This window comes from Oryzias latipes, chromosome 7 (genome assembly GCF_053564925.1).
Source record: "Oryzias latipes strain Hd-rR chromosome 7, Olatipes_Hd-rR_3.1".
Lineage (NCBI taxonomy): Eukaryota > Metazoa > Chordata > Actinopteri > Beloniformes > Adrianichthyidae > Oryzias > Oryzias latipes.
The window spans coordinates 30,843,184-30,862,464 of record NC_136243.1 but is presented as its reverse complement, the minus strand read 5'-3'; the positions used below and the strand labels follow the sequence as shown (position 1 = coordinate 30,862,464).

The 19,281-nt window shown below is 38.8% G+C and overlaps 1 protein-coding gene and 2 long non-coding RNA genes across 3 annotated transcripts; 1 reads left to right on the top strand and 2 right to left on the bottom strand.

Moving 5' to 3' along the window:
- Window positions 1-1,372: 1,372 nt before the first annotated feature.
- Window positions 1,373-7,445, bottom strand: LOC101164643 (nuclear factor 7, ovary). The gene is made up of 2 exons (XM_004070592.5): window positions 6,226-7,445; window positions 1,373-4,911 (listed from the first exon to the last, which is right to left on the bottom strand). Exons 1-2 carry the CDS (start codon window positions 6,574-6,576, stop codon window positions 3,592-3,594), a joined length of 1,671 nt encoding a protein of 556 aa, XP_004070640.2. The 5' UTR covers window positions 6,577-7,445; the 3' UTR covers window positions 1,373-3,591.
- Window positions 7,446-11,340: 3,895 nt separating this feature from the next.
- LOC144993934 (uncharacterized) lies at window positions 11,341-12,977 on the top strand. The gene is made up of 4 exons (XR_013657235.1): window positions 11,341-11,579; window positions 12,132-12,309; window positions 12,439-12,535; window positions 12,694-12,977. It is a non-coding gene; the product is annotated as an uncharacterized LOC144993934 (long non-coding RNA).
- LOC144993935 (uncharacterized) lies at window positions 12,966-15,186 on the bottom strand. Its single transcript, XR_013657236.1, has 2 exons — window positions 13,807-15,186; window positions 12,966-13,502 (listed from the first exon to the last, which is right to left on the bottom strand). It is a non-coding gene; the product is annotated as an uncharacterized LOC144993935 (long non-coding RNA).
- Between the last annotated feature and the right edge of the window lie 4,095 nt (window positions 15,187-19,281).

Genomic DNA, 19,281 nt, shown 5'->3' with positions numbered 1-19,281 from the left:
CATGGATGTAGGCTTTGTTGACAATATTTTACATATGAAAAATCTACATAGCAATACATATCTAACGTTGTTTTCATTGTATATATGTAATTGACTGCAACGAAAAACGGTAACGCTCAAACAAAAACATATGGGGAAATGACAAAAAATCGAGTCTAGGTCTCAAAATCCTCGCACGACGTAAATGTAATTCTCTATGAATTAATGCAGCCTCCTCATCTATTGGGTCCTCCAAAAAAGGAAAAGCCATTCTTGTCACTTGTCTCTGTGTGACGGAAATGTGGGCAATGAAGGTTAAAGCGAAAAATACCGCTTCGTCTTTAAAAAGGGGAGGGGACCGGCAGAAACCTTGAGTTTAGAGAATAAAACCTGCTCCCGACCAGGTTAGGTTCACAGTGTAAGTAACCATGGACACTGACTCCGAGTATAAGTTACCTCTCTTTCAGAAACTGGTTTGACTTACTCTGTTTTCTCTGGTTTTAACAAACCTCCCATTCTGAAACGGAAAACCCAGGGTTTCCCTAATTTCAGGGTTAACGCACTCAGAGTTTACACTTAACCTCCTTTCTGAAACAGGCCCCTGGTCTTGTGAATTCACATACAAATTTTGGAAAACCATTCACAAATTTATCACCGATTCTATTTTTGCTGATATAAAACTTCATTATAAAAACGTACTTTTTGGTTTTCATAGCTTTGATGTCAAAGACCGTGATGCTTTCTTTTGTGTAAACATGTTATTATTTATGGCTAAATTTCATATTCACAAAAGCAAATTTTCCAATAAAAAACCTGATTTCTTTGTGTTCAAACTTGAACTGCAGCAATATTTAAATTTAATTTCAGCCTCAAAAAATACAAAAGCTCAAAAAACAATTGACATTTGTAAATCTTTTGGACTGCTGACATAAATTTACTCTCGCATTTTCTCTTTTTATTTTTTTGTTTTATTTTATTTTTTTATTCCCTTTTGTGATTGTTACTAATAATTAGAATTTTCTTAAGAATGTAACAAGGTTATTCAGTATTCAGAATTCTATTGTACATTATGCGTGCATAATTGTTGCATTTTCTTGTTTTGTTTGTTGCAATTGTTCAATTAAAAAACGGGAAGCCGTAGCCTTGCCGCACCCCCCCTGCAATACCTCCGCGCCCCTCCCCCTAGGGGGTGCGCCCCCCAGTTTGGGAACCACTGTCTTAGTCAATAAAAGGATTTGTAAATATAACCTGGCATCTTTCTGCTTCATTATTTCTATGACTAATGTTGTTTTTATCATTGTTAACATCATTGTGGCACAGCTAAATAAAGTATCATGTAACGTTACTGTCAAAATGTCAGCAATACTGTGTGAATAAAAACCACAACAATTAGTTAACTTTCATACATTTTATTTAATTTTTATCATGTCACAAGATTGGAAAGAGTCATTATGTTCCTTCTACCTCAAAAACTGAAACTGTTATCGAGCCGTTTAAAAGATCACAAACAAAAGTAAACACACTTGAGATTCATTTCAACCAATCAGCAACACGCTGTCCTATAAGTATTGACTGGAGTTCAAATCTTCCTGTCCAATGAAGTGCAAAAAAATGGGAGGGAAATGTAAGTAATTGTAGTTTTGTTAAGTCTCACCTGTCAATTAAAAAAGCAGTGCTCCTAATGATGATTACTTATTCTTAGTTGTCATGAAAATAAGCGAAGCCATAAATCTAAAAACAGAAAACAAAGTATAGACAAAATGGACGGACAGACAGACAGCACTGATAAAAAAAGAGTTTGTTCTAAACCTGTAGTCCAGTCAATCATAAAAAAATGTCAAAGGTACAAACGATTAAAAGTGATTAAATGCATTATTAAAAAGGCAGTAATAGGAGTGTGCAAAAACATGAAATAAAAATTAAAAAACAGCATTTAATTTAGCTAAAAGGACAGATGAAATGGCGACTCTTCCAGCGTTTCAGCATTTCTCTGACTGAAAGCCCATAACTCTGAACACGCTGTTGTTTCTAAACAAGTTATGAGTATTTCCTGATGTTTTTCACCGACAGGTAAATTTAAATATGAGGGAGCGAACAGAAGCATGAGAAGAATGTTAAATCACTAGCAAACTTCCACCTTTGTTTTTTAAAAACACTCATCGCCGTCTGTGGACGGATTTTATTTTGGCCCTAAACTCTGGTAAGGTAGGAACTCCTTTCTAGAAAGATGATTCCTCAAGCTAACAGCAGTCAGCTGCTCCATTATGACCCTCAGCAGTGCTGGAACTCAGCAAAATGTGCCTGTGCAGAATGAAGTTTGGGTATGGCGAACGACCCCCCCTCCCAAAAAAAAAATGATGACATCATAGTGAAAAAAGTGGTAAAGAAAAAAAAAGAGACCTGAAAGTCTTCTTGGGCTCAAAAAACGGAATTTTAGAATCCACAAATGAAACCTAAATACATGTGTAAGAGATTTCTAAAAGGGTTTTTTAAAATATTATGGGATGGCCCAGGCTTATGGCTTGGTGGCTATGTTGTAGCAAATCTGACAATTTTCACATTTTCATGAATATGGGGAAGGTTTTCTTTGAGCAATGCTTGCAAAATTTCACACACGCCACCAGCTTAAGTTTAAAACCACAACTGAAGTTTGGTTGACCCTTGACCTCAGGGAGAGGCCACCATATTGAATTAAAAAAACAAAACACCTTTAGACCCACCTACAACTGTAAAATTCTGCCAGGGGCCCTTGATCTATCCCCTCCCACCTCCTTGAGCATCATTGAGGAGCTACTTGGAGAAAATGTTGGAACAATAGGTTGTAGATTGTAAACGGCGTTGGCGTGATGAGCTCAAAACAGCTGCCTCCCCTGTTGTTCACATATTTCTACCTGCATATTGTGAAAATGTAACACGTGAATCCATGGCTTAAAATTAATAAAAAGAAAAAAACCTATTATGTGTACATATTAGAAATGTGGGCGTGGTTGACAGAAAACCTCTGTTACCACGGAAATCCAAAATGAACTTTTGTTGATTCTTCTGAAAATTCCATTGATCTGTCTTTCACAGTCAGGCGGCCAAATATTCAAACTGTTGCTACGGAGATAAAATCAACAGAAAAGCCACCGTTGTGAAAAAAGTTTTTTTTTTTTTTATATATGAATCGGTCACATCCAGCTCTGACAAGAGGAAGAGGCAGAGGGGAAGAGCGATAAGCCTGAAGCAGCCGCCCAGCATGTGAGGGTGGGTTAAAAGAGGGTAATGGGGGGGCAGCGAGGGCGGGGACAGCTAAACTAACAGAAAGCTGTAGGTCTGATAAAAAACCACATGAGAGCCACAAACACACCAACATTATAGATTAACATGCATCATTCTTCCTAATGTAGCAAAAAATAATTTTTCCATTTTCTAAACTCTCTTAAAAAACTATTTTTTTCACTACTAATTTGAAAACAAAACAAAAAAACCTAAGCGGCTAATATTTGTAGACAGAATTGAAGGAAACGGCAATCTCCAACATTTTAAGTTAACTTGCACCAAATTTAGAAAATGCTCTTTTTAGACAAATGTTTGTCTTTTATGGTATAAATGCTGGAAAAGTTTTCCTGCTCAGAACCAGCAGACGGTCAGAGGACTGTAGTCTGGGTTCCTGTGTGTCATGCTGATGTAGGCAGAGACCGGCTCAGACATGACGGCCAGGCTCATGCTATGGATCTTCCTCGTGTTGTCTGCATCAAAGAAAATCAGCTTGTTGGAGCAGAAGTTTAAGTAAATGCCGATCTTTTGAGGTTTGTTCTCAAATTCAAGCTCCCGAGTTATATTTTGACCACAAGCAGCATATTTTTGCTCTTTGTACTGAAGATAGTAGTTCTCAATTCCAACCTCCCAGAATTCTCTGTTTCCCACGTTTATTTCCCAGTAGTGCTGGCCTGTCATGAACTCAGTGGTGCTGAAGGTGGGATATTTGGGGACTTCTGAAGAGGAGTCTCCAAATATCCCAGTTGTTTTGGAGGAAACCCCAAAAACATTGGCATCATTAAAATTTTCAAACGAAGATGTGTTTCCAAATAAACTGCCTACGTGACTATGATTTATTGTTTGTAAATTTCCAAATGAAAATCCGGCAACTTCCCTTCTCCTCCCAGAACTTTGTGCAAATATTCCAGCAGAAACTCCTGGTTGTCCAAATCCTGACGCCTGTGACTGCTGTGCAGTGGCTCCACTAAACACACTGCGGCCATCATCACTCACGGCAACATGAGGACTGCTGCTTTTGAGAGTCAGGCGTTCTTCTCGGGGTGTGATCATCTGAAGCATCTCCTTCCACATGAAGAGCTGCAGGTGGCTTTCATGCTGCTCCAAGCACAACTCCCTGTTCACCACCTGGAGCGTGTTGGTTCTGGATTTGAACAGGCTCTCTCGGGTCATCGTGCTTCCTCCTTCGGTCCATTTCCTCAGGAACTTCTCCGGGTCGGTGATCTTCAGGACTGAGGCCGCTTTGCTTTGCAGCTCTGTGCTCTGGCACAGAGCTGTTTCCATCGTGGTCAACGCCTCCTTCATTTTCTCGACTCCATCTGCCTCTTGGCATTTCAGCTCGTTCTTTATCTCATCTTCTCTCTTTCTCAAGAACTGGTGCATCTCCTGAAACTGCCGACCGATCTGGACCATCAGCTGCTTTGACTTCTCTCCGGTCACCCTTAAATTCTCCTGCTGAGCCTTGGCGAGCTGTTCCATGACGTTGATGTCCTCAGCAACACTTTGGAGAAACATCTCCAGGTCGGTCCTCAGTGACTGAGCAGCTTCTCTGATGGGTTTGAACCTGTGTCCTTCATGTTTTTCTCCATCTCTGCATATGATGCAGGCCAGTTGCAGATCAGTGAGGCAGAAGAGCTTAAACTTTTCTTCGTGCTCAGGGCACATCCCGGCCGCCTAGGAAGATCATCACTCTGTTAGCACTTAAGAAAGTCACAGAAATAAAAAGTCTAAAATGGATTTGGTTGAATGACCTTTCCTGACGTTTTTGTAATTGTTGAGTACTGTAGCATCCCCTTCCCACACTGAGACACCGAGATGTGATCCCATTTAGGTTTCTTTATTTGTGGTTACTGTAGGCCGAAACCAACGCTGTTCACCTTTACACTGATCTTAAAATAGAGGAAAACTCCTACAAGTCTCCATTCTCTGAACATCCACCAGCTCCGCCCCTTTTCCCTCATTCGGCCAATAACCGATGAAGCAGACATCAGAGGATGTGACTGATTGGATGATGACGTTTGTTTAGCTTTTAAACTGGAAGTTTTTTGACATGACAATATCTTCAGACAGAAGATATTTCTTAAAGCTTCTGACCAAATCCACAGCAAATGTTCAGAGATTTCTAAAACACAGTTCAGGTGAAACATCCTCCAGCTTTCATCATCCAATCAGTGACGTCCAATAATACCTAACTTTTCAGGTGTCTAATTTGTTTAATTATTCAACATTTCATTTAGATTTCTGGAAATTACTTTCCTTTTCAGACATGTTTTTTTCTGACATTTTGTTTTGATTTTTAGATTGTTGTGTTTTTTTAATCATTTGTTTAGCTGTTTGAAATGTTATTGTGAACTTTAATGTGTTTTTGCGTTGAATGATGTTGACGTGCTTTGAGCTCCATGATTGGAAGCTAATTGGAAAAAACCATAGATGTTTTAGAGAAAACTTCCTGTTTGTCAGATAAAGTAGCATTTATTTTTATTCAGCTTTTAAATCACTTCTTAGGGGCTTTTTTCTAACCATCACCATTTATTGAAAATAAACATATATGGCATAGATTTTTGTAAGAAATATTCTCCTTATTTCAGTTTAAGGTTTGATTTTATTTGGGGAAAAAACATTTTCTTTTGTCTTAAAATATATATAAAACACAGTTTTCAGTCTGTGAAATGAACAAGGCTGATGTTTGATGAGCATTTTACAATTTTTTACTGAAATAAAAACAAACAAAAGATCAGAAGAGACAAGTGCACTATGTGCTTAATATTGGCTTCTTGTTTTTATCCTTAAATTTAGGAATCATTTGTCAGTTTAGAAACATAAAAGTCCAAGAAAAAAATATCTCAAACCCGAAACTGGTTGGGAGCTACTTTTTTAAAAGAGTCTGCTGGTGCTGAGCGTCTAATAACAGACAGGCTGAAGATAATCAGACTGTGTAACTTTAGATAAAACGAGCAGCACATGCTGAATGTCTGTGTTTCTCCTCACCTTTGCTGCCTGCTCTTCTCTCTGGGCCTTTTCCACGAGGCTCTTCAGGATCAGGTTGGCAGGCAGACATTTTGCTTCTTCGGCTGCAACAGCAGAGCGACACAGAGGGCACTGCTGCTGTGAGCCCAGCGCCTCCGTGATGCACGGGCTGCAGAAGGAGTGTCCGCACGGGAGAACCACAGGACTGTTGAAGAGGCTCAGACAGAGAGGGCAATTCAGATCTTCAGAGTATGAAGGCGATGCCATGACTGCAGCCTCTTTCTGTTTTATCACTCTCAGTTCTCTGGAAAAGCCACACCCATGTTGACTATTGTGCAACCAGGAGGAGTGCCAGCTTTTTATGGCCTTCATCCAAAAACTAACCACAAGTGCATTCAAACTACTATTGTGTGTTACCCCTGATCAATCGTACATTTTTAAACAGTTTTTGATGATTCTTTAATTTTGGTTTTATTCCAATGTTTTAAAACTCTTTGGTATCTGATAGATTTGAGAAAAATGCTTTTAAATATAACAATTGTTAAAGATCAGCACTTGAAGTTTTAGTTGATCTTGGTCTGTTCATGTGGATCTAAAACAGTTATTTAAGTTGTAAGAGAGGACTAACAATGTGAGAAATGTGTGTGAAGTGCAGGAAGTGGTTTCCTGTCAGTCAAGCTTTTCTACACTATAAGGTAAAATGCCTTTCTGTGAAAAAGGAAAGATCCTTCACCAATGTTTTAGTCCTCTAATCGTTTGTGTCTGAGCAGACACAGGAACTCAGAGCGCTCCTTCCACAACAGTGAAGAAGTAGTGAGCATGGTGTCTGAGATTGATTCTAAAGTCCAGGACACCAGATAGTCCCGCACTATGTAGTTCTTAGTGGTTAAGGGTTAAGATTGGAATTCTGAAGCAGGCCTAGCCTTGGTGCGTCATGCTCAGAAGTCTGACAAAAGTAGTAACGGACTCCTTGAGCAGTTTTCTAAAATATGAACCACATTTAACCTCGTTGAATCGGTAAACAGCGACTAGTTAGGCCAGATCTCAAAAGTCCAAGTTCCTCTTCAGTTCCTTGTAGGGCAGCGGTCTCTCTCTCTCTCTCTCCCCCTCCCTCCCTCTCGACTCTGAGTCCACCTTTGATCTGAACTCATCTTTGTATCCTGGACACTCGTCTTCATCAGCACCTGTTTTAGGTCACCTGTCGTTCACTGAATTGGGTTGAAAGTAGCACAGAATATATTGTTTAAATGACAGTTTTATTTAAAGTTTAGAATAAATTTTAAATTGCCCGCAGGACAGACTTGCTCTGCACAAAGGGAGTGGGAGCAGTTTACAAATGTGCACGTGTGCAGCTTACAGGGAACAACGTCCTTGACTGTGTATATGAGAACTAGAGCGAGCGAGTGTGACCACATAGAAATAGGTTTACTTCCTGATCCAAACACATTAAGTTGATTCAGTTACTATTTTGTTGTTGCGATACAGACGCCACCATACTGGATTCAGACATTGTCAGTAGGCAGTGGCTGATACCAGTTGGTCTGAGTTAACATTTCTATGGCAAAACAATCTCGCCAATCAGGCCACACCCCCACCACTTTAAAGTGGGCTCCATAAAATCTGTCAATCAGGTGTTTTGACTGTTTCATGTGAGAACACATCCTTTTATCAAGACATCTGATTGGTCAGTTTATAACTTGAATAACTTACAAAACAGAAAAGAAATCATAAAGAAATTAGGATTTTCAAGAACATGTCAAAAAAAGATAATAAAGCAAGAATGGTTATTCTGAGCAATGCAATAAATGAGTGACAGCTGTTAAATTCTCTAACGAAGTCTATGGGATTTTGGCTTCTTGGAGCCAGCTGTACTTCTTGTTTGGAACACCAGGAGGGAGGGGTCACTCAGTCCAGTCCCCATAAACAGTCTTGGTCATTTTTTCACACAGACGAGAGGCATTCGACTTCCTTGTACTGCTGTTTAATGTGGTCTTCCTTTCTTTAAACTTTACACCGCATCAACATCCGTAGAACTAGCAAACAAAAGTAATAATTAACTGTAGCATTTGAATTGCACATCTTCATACAAATAATGCACAAAATAATACACATACAAACCACTTTGGCCTGCTAATGAACCAACCGGTGAGCTAAAACACAAAAAATCTTCTTAATTGTTTTCTTATTGCCGTCCGTCGAGCTGACTTCGCATGTGCTGCTCTTATAGGAAACAGGAAATTCCTCTTACAACCTTTAGCAAAACTCAGGTAATCTAAACATTAAAAACTGCATATTCTGTTCATCTGAAACTGAAACATTAGAAAATCTCTTTTACAGTTGCAACCAGGTTAAATTATTTTGATTTGATATACACAATGGTTGTCACTCAAAGTTTTAAATATTCCCTTTTTTTCCTTAATCTGGACCCAGGAATTTCTGATGTCATTAATGTTGTTATTATTTTATGCAAACATTTCATTCATTTATGTAAATGTAAAAATACATGCCCTTTGTTTAGTATTTTTTTGAATTATTTTTCTGATTATTATAAGTGTCTTAAATGCATTCCTAACAAAAACAAGAAAACTACAGTCATTTATCAGAATATATCAAAAGTATTATTATTTTGAATTGTTTTTCAGTAAGACAGACAGGCAAAGGAAATGGTATCCCACAATCCTTTGCGGTGCCGATCTAACAGCAGGACCAACGTTACACCTACTTAATTGAATTAATTTGAATGAAAGTAAAATAACTGTCTGAAAACTGTGTTATTTTTAAACTGACTTAACAAACAAATGATTTATCTTAACTGAAGCAAATAACTATGTTAGATAAAAGTAAAAAAGTTTCTCTTTCCAACATCCATATGTGGTCTTATCATCCTCTCATGGTGGAAAAAGTATTATCTGAGCTTCTTCATCCACTAAATCATCTTCAAATGGACACGGCATGCTGCTTCACCTCTCTGAAAACAAACTAAGCTTCAACTAAACCTGCTCCAGACCAGATTATGTTCAGAGCATGAGTTGCCATGGCAACTTGACGTACCCTGAAACATACCTCCATTTCTGGAACCGAAAACTGAGGTTATCAACTTCCTTAGCCTCAAACTTACCGTGGGAGCTAGCATAACCTGCTTTCTGGAATATCCCCCAGATGAAACTGCTTCTTGGGTTCTCCAGGCTTAAACAAACACATAGTTGTAGTTGAATTCAGTGCCTGTATGACATCCTTTTATCTGGTTTCAAAGGTTAATGAGTCGTTGTGCTCCGAGCATGAAGAAAAGCTGAAGCTGTTCTGCGTCACGGATCAGCAGTTAGTTTGCATCATATGCAGAGACGGAGAGAAACACGAAGGACACAAGTTCAAACCAGTGAAAGAAGCAGCTGAGTCTATGAAAAAGGACTATCAGGCTTTTCTGCAAACCATTTCTGCTGAAATATCTGCTGCAGAGGAAAGAGCCAAAACGCAAAATGAGGAAATGACTAAAACTAAAGAGAAATCTCAGAAGCTGATGAGCCAAATCAGCAGCCAGTTTCAGGAGATGCACGAGTTCTTGCAGAAGAGAGAAGCTGAGATAAAGAATGAACTTAGACTTAAAGAGAATGAGGAAGTCGAGAAAATGAACCAGAGCGCCAGTGAAATAGAAAAAGTTTTATCAACTAAGACAGAAATAAAGGAAAAGATTGAATCTGCTCTGGAAGTAACTAACACAGAGAGATTTCTGAAATTGTGCACTGAGGGAGAATCTCTACTTAAAACCAAAGATTCTATTAAAAAGAAAAAGTCAAATCTCCCGGTTGTGAATTCCTGTCTGTCCTTGGGTCCATATGAAAGCCACCTGCAGTTCTTTGTGTGGAAGGAGATGCTTCAGGTCATCAAACCAAAACCAGAGCAGCTGTCTCTCACAAGTCAAAGTGCAGATGCTATTATATCCCAGGATGGACGGAGTCTACGCTCTGCTTGTCAACAATGCAAGAGGTATCAAAGAAACCATCTATCATACAGTTGTACTTTATACAGTTATGGTAATGAACAGCAGAGTGCATATCCACTACAGCATTCGTACAGTCCAAGACCCGTAACTGCACTCAGCAAAGATCTGTTCACCTCAGGGCAGCATTACTGGGAGGTCGATGTTGGACAGAATAATTCCTGGCAACTGGGCCTCCAAGGTAATTTCATGAAATATACTGGTGGCAAATACACTATTTCCACAAACAATGTTGAGAAGAACATTAAACTCACAGGACAAATTAAGAAATTAGGAAGTTATTTGAACTGCTTCACAAAAAAGCTTTCCTTTTATGATGCAAACCACGTGAAGCTCATAGAGACCATCACCTACCAAAGCTCAAAACCAGGTGCTGCATATTTTCATATTGAGGATACAGGAGATCAGTTTCCTCTGACAGTGTGCTGGTACTGAACAGGGAAGGCCCTGAATGAAACCTGCGGGGATTTTCTTTTGTGATGTTAGGACATAAAAACCAAGTTTTCAAAATAATAAGTTCTACTCTGACTCTGTTGTAATGTAACTACTTGGTGATTTTCTGGAACGTTGGGGAGTTTTTTGATCATATTTGTGTTTTTTGCTGTTCTTTTTGTGTATGTTTAAATTTAAAATATTTGTTTCTTTCAGTTGCATGCAGTTTGTTGCTTCAACACTTAATTTGTCATTAGAAAAAATCACTAACATATCTGTGAAATTGATTTGTTTCAAACCTAAAAACAGTACATCTTTTGAATATTGTGAAAAATAAAGACTGTAATTATATAACATTTTGTAAAAAGAGGAATAAAGTGTTTTTTTTGTTTTTTTACTCTGAATTTTTCTTTTTTACATTTTGTGGCACTGAATGTCAAAATTTGCATGATGTGGGATTGTATCTCTATTGTTTGTACATTATCATACAATTATCCTTGTAATAAAGGCTAATTAATGAGATTTTCTTTTCCTCTTCTAAAAGTAAAACTCTATGATGATAATGAAGCAGAATTTGACATTACTTGTTATTAGTCATTATTTGATGTTGAATAATGCAGAAAATGCATCCAACTCTGTCAGATGATGTTGAATCTGTATCATCTAACACAGTGTTTTTCAACCAGTGTGCTGCGGCACACTAGTGAATAGACCTTTTTCGCAAAAACCGGAAGTACGTCATCAACGTGTAAACCTAGTTCCGGTTTGTGCTTCGCTGGCGGAGGAATGGCAGAGCCTAGAGTGTTTTCGAAGAGCCTGAGCTGTGTTCCGAAGTTCACCAGCACCGATGTGATGAAGAGTGTGAAGATGCAATCGTCCACTAAAGGAAACAAATTGGACATGGGATATAAATTCGTCCACGAAGAGTTTATCCACCATTACCAAGGTAAGCTTCAGCTAGCTTTAGCCATAGCCGCATCACCGGTAACTCTGCGTGTTTACGTCAACTGTAAATCCTGGTGTTATTAATTTGTAATATAAGGCATCGCAGTGAATATGTTGTGTGTATGTTTAAGTGAAAAGGCATGAGATTAACATAACACCCAAAAATTTGGTGAAGCTGTAAATAAGAAATGTTAAGTTGCCCGTATGCGTGTTCATTTTGCTGCGGTTGCGGCACTTTCTTCACTTACTAGTATTATTTTTCTGAAAGTATGGTGAGCAGAAGTCCTCTTTTCCTGGACATGTCCTCTCTTTTGATACTTATATAATAAAATAACATTGAACATAGATGAAATGTAATTATATTTGCTTCATGTATGCAGCTCTGAACACCAATTACTCTCGATGAAATATCTCACAAACTCACTTCACTCCTCTTTTTTACAAACTCAAATCTGGTCACCCTATTGACAGTTATAGTTTCATGTCATTCTGAACATTGATGTAGCAACATAAGTATGTCCTAATTTTAACCTATATAATTTATTGTGTCTAGATATCACTGGACGCAGAAAGTGCCAACCTGAAAGCTTTCGTCTGCAGTTGTGTGGCTGCTAAAGGATTTTGCAATCACATAGTTGCCATCCTGTTCCAGACCGCACATTATTCACAGCTGGGTCTGCAGGCTGCTCCACCCCCCTGGCCTGCACGAGTGGCTTGCAAAGATGGCACAGGTGGGTTTGTGATCATATTGTCATTATTTTTTAAGAACGTATGTGTATCCATAACAACTCTAAATTATTATAAAAACACCCCAAGTAGTTACTACAGACTTTAATTGCTTTCTGCCTTTTACTTATAAGGGAATCCATCCTGAACCGGTTAGTGAGCTGATGGTGCAAAAACCCAAAACAGTTGGCAGGGACGGTCAGAGGTCCACACTGTACAAGGCATATACAGGTAATTAACTTTTTGTTGCTTTGTGAGCAAGTTAAGTTTTTTTTTTTTTTTAATCTTATGACTAACCAAATTATGGTTACAGCAGATATAATGAATTAAATTGAAATGTAGTTATGCACTTATGTCTAACTTTTGTGTGTTGTGTTTCTCTTGTGTAGGACCACAGCCAGATCCATATGATGGCATCTGGAAGCAGATTATGCCAGGTGCAGCCCCAACCTCTCATGGTTGTGTTGGATGGGTTTCTGAGATGGAATGAAAGAGAACTTGGATATATATTGTGGCAAATGCATGAATGCATACCTTAAATTACACTTATCTTGTCTTTAACAATCAGTTCAGCCTTCTGTCTTACTGTTGATCTGTAATGTTATTTTTTATTGTAAATGTTTGATGTTATTTGCATACCAAAAAATTAAACGAGGCACAATTTTGACCAAAATTGTTTTATTTGTTCATCTAATTTTTTTGTGTAGTCAGTCACATTTCAACAGAAAAACATTACGAATATAACAATTATATTTAATTAGATTTTAAGAATATGTGGAAACACTAAATTTTTCCATACTATTTGCACATTATACATTATTTACATACCAAACATTAATTCACTCTTCAAAACAAAAAAGTCCATGATAATTTGCCAAAACACGGCAGTTAAGCCAGATCTGATTCACACTGCCCATCAGTGTGAGCGGCACAGAGAGTTCCTGATGTGAAAGGACTTTATCCTACTGATCACTCTTTCCACCATAATTCTGAGGCGGGTGATGGCTGCGGTTTGTTCTGTTTCCTCCTTGCTGAATTGAGTTGAAAGCTTAAAAGGTGGAATGATGATCTTAGATCCAATGTCAGTTAGGAGGTCTTGAACGAGGAACTTTTGTCCGCCATGACATCGTCTCCTGGCTCCAGCAAAGGAACTTGGCTTCTAAGTCATGGATGTAATCCAAAGCCTCATCCAGAGCACCTGTGAAGATAAAGAAATTAAAAATCAGTCTTAATATATTAATGCTACCTTTCAACACAACACAGTAATCATGTTTTGAAAAGTATGTTAAGTATTTAATTACAAATACATTTCATTTATTTTTGTTAAGGAAATTACAAAATGACAAAATGCTCAAAAGTGATTAAATACATGTAATTAAAATAGGTGAGAGCATGAACATCTTTTATTATAAATATTAATTTGTTCAGGTAGAAATGCATGTATCCAATAACGGTACACATAGTTGACTAACGTTAACCAAACACATTATGAACAACCTTACCTGCAGGTGGGTGTGTCACGTAGTCGTGATCCATCTTTACTGTCTTAGCTTAGCCACCATGTCGCTAGTATCTTCACAGCTTAGCTGCATAGCCTGACGTTTGAAGTTCTGTCATATTCTGACTCCCTTCTCAAAGGATCAGTAAAGTTGTTCCAAGGGAAAATACTCGGGGCAACACCACTCTTCAGGCGACGAACGACGCAGCCGCACCACAATCCCGGAGCGAAGTTAGTAAGTGCCGACAGCAGAGGGTGCTACCTGTGTTTACATTAAAACTATGCCCTTCATCTCTTCGGATCGCCTATATCCATTTGGGTTTCAGGTTTGGATCCACAGGAAAATAATGAAATGAAAGGTAAGGCTGTTTTTGGTTGGAAGACGAACAGCCTGGAACGCAACAGAGACTGCAACTCTTCGACTCTGCCATTCTTCATATCTGCTGCTACGCTAACAGGAAGTTGTTTTACACGTCATTGACGTATTTCCGGTCGAAAAATGCGGAAGTGTGAAAAAGGTCTATTGCCCTCATTACCTGATCTAAAAGCAATTCCCATCTCCAGGAAATCAGCTCTGTGTTCATCCAAACAGGCCCTGATAAAACACTGAGAAGTTAAGAATATGACATATCATAAAATTATTTTTTCTTTGTGTTTATATGATTCTATTAAAGATATTTTGATAAGAATAACGGGATACCGCGATTTAGCTGCAGCTATAAGTGTGTAAGGAAAAGTCCCGTTGCTTTAACTGTCTCCACCAATCATTCTTGAAGGCTTAATCACATGTCATCAGTCTGACCAATCAGAAGTGGTTAAAGTATTCACTTCCTTGTTTCGATTTAGCGCAAAAAAGTCTCTCTGTTCTAACAAAAATACCAGCTAAAGCTCGTCTTTAGCGGTGTAGCTTTCCACAGAATCTGGTATCAGACTGGAACAAGTGAACAAAACCATGAAGCTCAAAGACGCTGGTCTTTCTGCGGTCGGCTGATTACGGGCACTAAATCTCCCATGATGCAGTAAAGTGACTGTCTTAGCGCACAATGAGTCTCTCCTCTTAACGTCTTAAAACAACGAAAACACATCAAACAGTTTTTGAATCTTTTGACTTAATTTTTAATACATCTTTTAGAAAAAACAGCTGCAGCTTCCAGCGTTTTCTGCAACAATTATCACAAAAATGCATGTGAGATTGCAGAGCGGCTGTAGATCAATACAGACTGAGCTTTGTTTTTTTTTTTTTTTTTTTTTTTTATCTATTTTTTTGGATGCTGGTGTGCCGCGGGATTTTTGTCAAGGTTAAAGTGTGCCGTGGCTCAAAAAAGGTTGAAAAACACTGATCTAATGCATCTTTGACAGTAATCCTCAGTCTCCCATTCTTGCAAAAGAATGTAATTATCCTCAAAGCTGCTCTCCTAATGTTGGCCTTCGTTGTACCCATATTCTCCCTTCACCCACACATTCACACACTGGTTGCAGCTCTGCTGCTGAACACTGGACCAACCTTCCAACAGAGGCAAGGTGGGGTTCAGTGTCTTTGACACATGGGCGGGCTTTCTGAAAATGTGCACTGAGGGAGAATCTCTACTTAAAACCAAAGGTTCTATTCAACAGAAAACCAAAAAGCTCCCAGTTGTGAATTCCTGTCTGTCCTTGGGTCCATATGAAAGCCACCTGCAGTTCTTTGTGTGGAAGGAGATGCTTCAGGTCATCAAACCAAAACCAGAGCAGCTGTCTCTCACAAGTCAAAGTGCAGACGCTATTATATCTCAGGATGGACGGAGTCTACGCTCTGCATGTCAACAATGCAAGATATATCAACAAAACCAATCTCACTTTTTGTGACCCTTTCGGTTATCGTGATAAACAAAGTGTCCACAATATACAACGTTTGGTGTACAATCCACAACAGAGGGCATTCAATCCACAACAGAGTGTGTACAATCCACAACCAGTTACTGCACTCAGCAAAGATCTGTTCACCTCAGGCCAGCATTACTGGGAGGTCGATGTTGGACAGAATAATTCTTGGCAACTGGGCCTCCAAGGTAATTTCATGAAATATAATGGTGGCAAATACACTATTTCCACAAACAATGTTGAGAAGAATGTTAGACTCACAGGACAAATTAAGAAATTAGGCATTTATTTGAACTGCTCCACAAAACAGCTTTCCTTTAACAATGCCGACAACATGAAGCTCATAAGGACCATAACCTACCAAACCTTAAAGCCAGGGGCTGCATATTTTAATATTGGGGATATGGAAGGTCAGTTTCCTCTGACAGTGTGCTGGTACTGAACAGAGAAATCCCTGAATGAAACCTGCAGGGATTTTTTTGTGTTATAACTTAGGACATAAAACATAGTTTGAAAATAATAAGTTCTACTTTTGAGTTTTGATAAACACAAGTTAATATTTTGTTAAATCAGTGGACTGAAGAATGGCTTAGAATTTTCTGGCATCATCAAAATAGTAATTATGCTCACTGAAAAAAAAATTGAATCACAATAGAATAGAAATAGAATAAATTTTGATCAGATTTGGTTTTTTTAGCAGTTATTTTTCTGTATGTTTTAAATTTTGATTATTTGTTTGTTAATCTTTTAAGTGCATGCAGTTTGTTGCCACAACATTTCATTTGTCATAAGTATTCCACTGTAACATATCTGTAAAAATGTATTTGTTTCAAGCCAAAAAAATTGTAACATCTTCTGAATATCATGAATTATAAAGACTGTAATTATATAACATTTTGTAAAAAGAGGAATGGAATCTTTGTTTTTTTCCTCTGATTTTTTCATTTTACATTTTGTGGTACTCAATGTAAAAATCTTTATGATGTGGTTTTTTTATATCTCAATTGTTCATAAATTATAGTTCAACACTAATAATACAATTATTCTTGTAATAGAGAGAAGTTAGTTTTCAGAAGTAAGAGTTCTGTCTCCCCCCCTCCAGAGTTATAGCCACACTACAGCTCCCAGCATCCCCAGCACACACTTCCTGGATGCTTCACGCCTGACTTTCATTCATTCATCAACCACAGCATACTTTTTTTTTTGTCCTGTTCAACAGCTGGGCAGGCAGATGAGAACTGAGGGCCTCCTGTGTTGGACATATTTTACTTTAACAACAGCATACTTAAGCACTGCACTGAGTGAAGATCAGGGTGAAGTATTGTTAATGCTACTATGCATGGCCGGCCCCCCCTATACACCAATTACGCAGCCGCGTAGGGCCCCCGTCACCACCAGGGCCCCGAAGTGGCGAAAAAAAAAAAAAAAAAAAGACCCAAATCTGGCAACCCATTTCATAGAACTTTCTTACCAACGTGTGCTCTAAATGTTGTGCAAGAGAATGTTGCCTGCACTTTAATGATCCTCACTTCAACACACCTGAACCAATCTGGCAACCCAAATAATGACGTTACGACTCTCTTAGCAACGATTGGTCAAGATCATTGCATCCGAGGCTGGCACAGTGTGCATTTATGAGCGCATTTTCTCACATGGATCAAAGCGACATCAAGAGAACATCATCATGCTAAAGAGACTTTATCCATCAGGCGCTGAAAAAAGATGAAGAACTTAAACATCAATCACAAGGTAAGTTTGGAGGATGTTGGGGCCGTATTTTTTACATTATCCTGCCTTTCTGCAGCTGCGCGATTTACGTAAATACTAATGGATTCGAGGTCAAGTTTGCACATCTGACCCCGTTTGTCGTAATTTCCAATGGAAAACCCGAAAATAATTCTGATACCCAAGTTTCCAAGACGAGGTCGGACATGACCTTCCAAAACGACAGTGGCTCAGGCGGTTGAGCGGGTCGTCCAATGATTGAAGCGTCGGCGGTTCAATCCCCGCTCCCACCAGCCAAATGTCATTGTGTCCTTGGGCAAGACACTTCACCCTCCTTACCTCCACTGTGGCTCCACTGGTGTGTGAATGTGTATGAATGTCCCGGTGATGGTCAGAGGGGCCGTAGGCGCGAACTGGCAGACACGCCTCTGTCAGTCTGCCCCAGGGCAGCTGTGGCTACATCAGTAGCTTAACATCACCAAGTATGAATGAGGAGTGAATGAATAATGGACACAATGTAAGAACTTTGAGTGTCTGGAAAAGCGCAGAAAAATCCAATCCAATATTATTATTATTAAAATGGCTGAGAGCAGAGAAAAGTAAATAATGATGATGGTGTGGTGGCTGATAAATGTTTATCGCATTGTTTTATTGTTTTGCTACACATATTTAGTGCGTTCTGCATTTTCCGGTTTATGTCAGTATAAAAACTGCTGTAACTCTATTATAGACAGTCAGGTAGTCTGGCTTTTTCAACAATGGTCGTCTTAAAAACTTGCATTGGAATATGGAGAATCAAAACTGCCAAATACAAATAGGAAATAAAGGTTCTCATTTATAAATGACAAAATAAATGTACTAATTTAAAAATTATGAGCATACAAAATAATAGATAAAGAAGTGTATAAATCCTTGTATTTCCATTTATACTCAAATTATTGTTCTCATTTAATATTTATAAATGGGTACATTTATTTCTTATTTGTATTTTGCAGTTTTGGTTTTACATAATGATGTTTTGCACGGTTCTTCCTGAGCAGACAGTTTCTTCTGCTCTCAAGAAAGTATTGGAGGTGGAGGAGCGTCCACATCCCAAGATGTTCCTGCCAAAGAATTTAAAATAATTAATCCATGGATCGCAAGTGAGGACGCTGGAAAAGCAACTCAGACAAGACAAGAAGATGCAGCAGCTGAGTTTCCGCAGAAACAAGGCAACCTCGCCTTGTTTCTGTGTTGGAAGATCGACTCAAGGCTGAGCGCAGCAACTTCCAGCAGATGACAATGAAAAGCTGTCCATCCTGCGCTCCTTTTACTGAGACGCAGTGAGTTACGCCTCACTTTTGGACTGTAGGACTTAAACTTGGGCTGATGCGTCTGTTTGTTCTTTGTGGCCGTACGGCAACGAGACAGACTGATGATGAGGAAAGGGAAGCTGGCGTGTTTGATAGAAATGTAGCCCAGCTGTTCATTTCAGATACAGAAGATGAGGACTTTGATGGATTTTTGGATGCTGATTGATGACTGAAAAAATACAAAATAAATCACAACCAACTCAGTTTTGCGGTCACTGCGTTTTTAAAACACACACCAGCATGCATGTTTTACCGGTATGTGTGTTAACGATAAATACAGAAAAAAACACCCATAACTGAAACGCCATCGTTTATCCAGTGCTGTTGTATTGTAAGGAGAGGAGTGTGTTATGGGAAATAATATGGCTATAATAATGTGTTTGTGTGTGTGTCTGGCAGGTCAGTGCGTGGTGTGGCTCTTTGACTATCACATTTAAAAATTTTGTATATCTGGCCCTTTGAGGACAACCACTATGCGGATGTGGCCCTCGGTGAAAATGAGTTTGAACCCCCTGCCTTAAGCGGTTTTCTGAAATATTAAC

Bases quoted from the DNA above. Each gene is read 5' to 3' on its own strand.
- LOC101164643 (XM_004070592.5), bottom strand. From the start codon at position 6,576: ATGAAGGCCATAAAAAGCTGGCACTCCTCCTGGTTGCACAATAGTCAA. The intron at 4,912-6,225 runs GTGAGGAGAAAC...TGATCTTCCTAG, and splicing joins GAGAAGAGCAGGCAGCAAAG to GCGGCCGGGATGTGCCCTGA.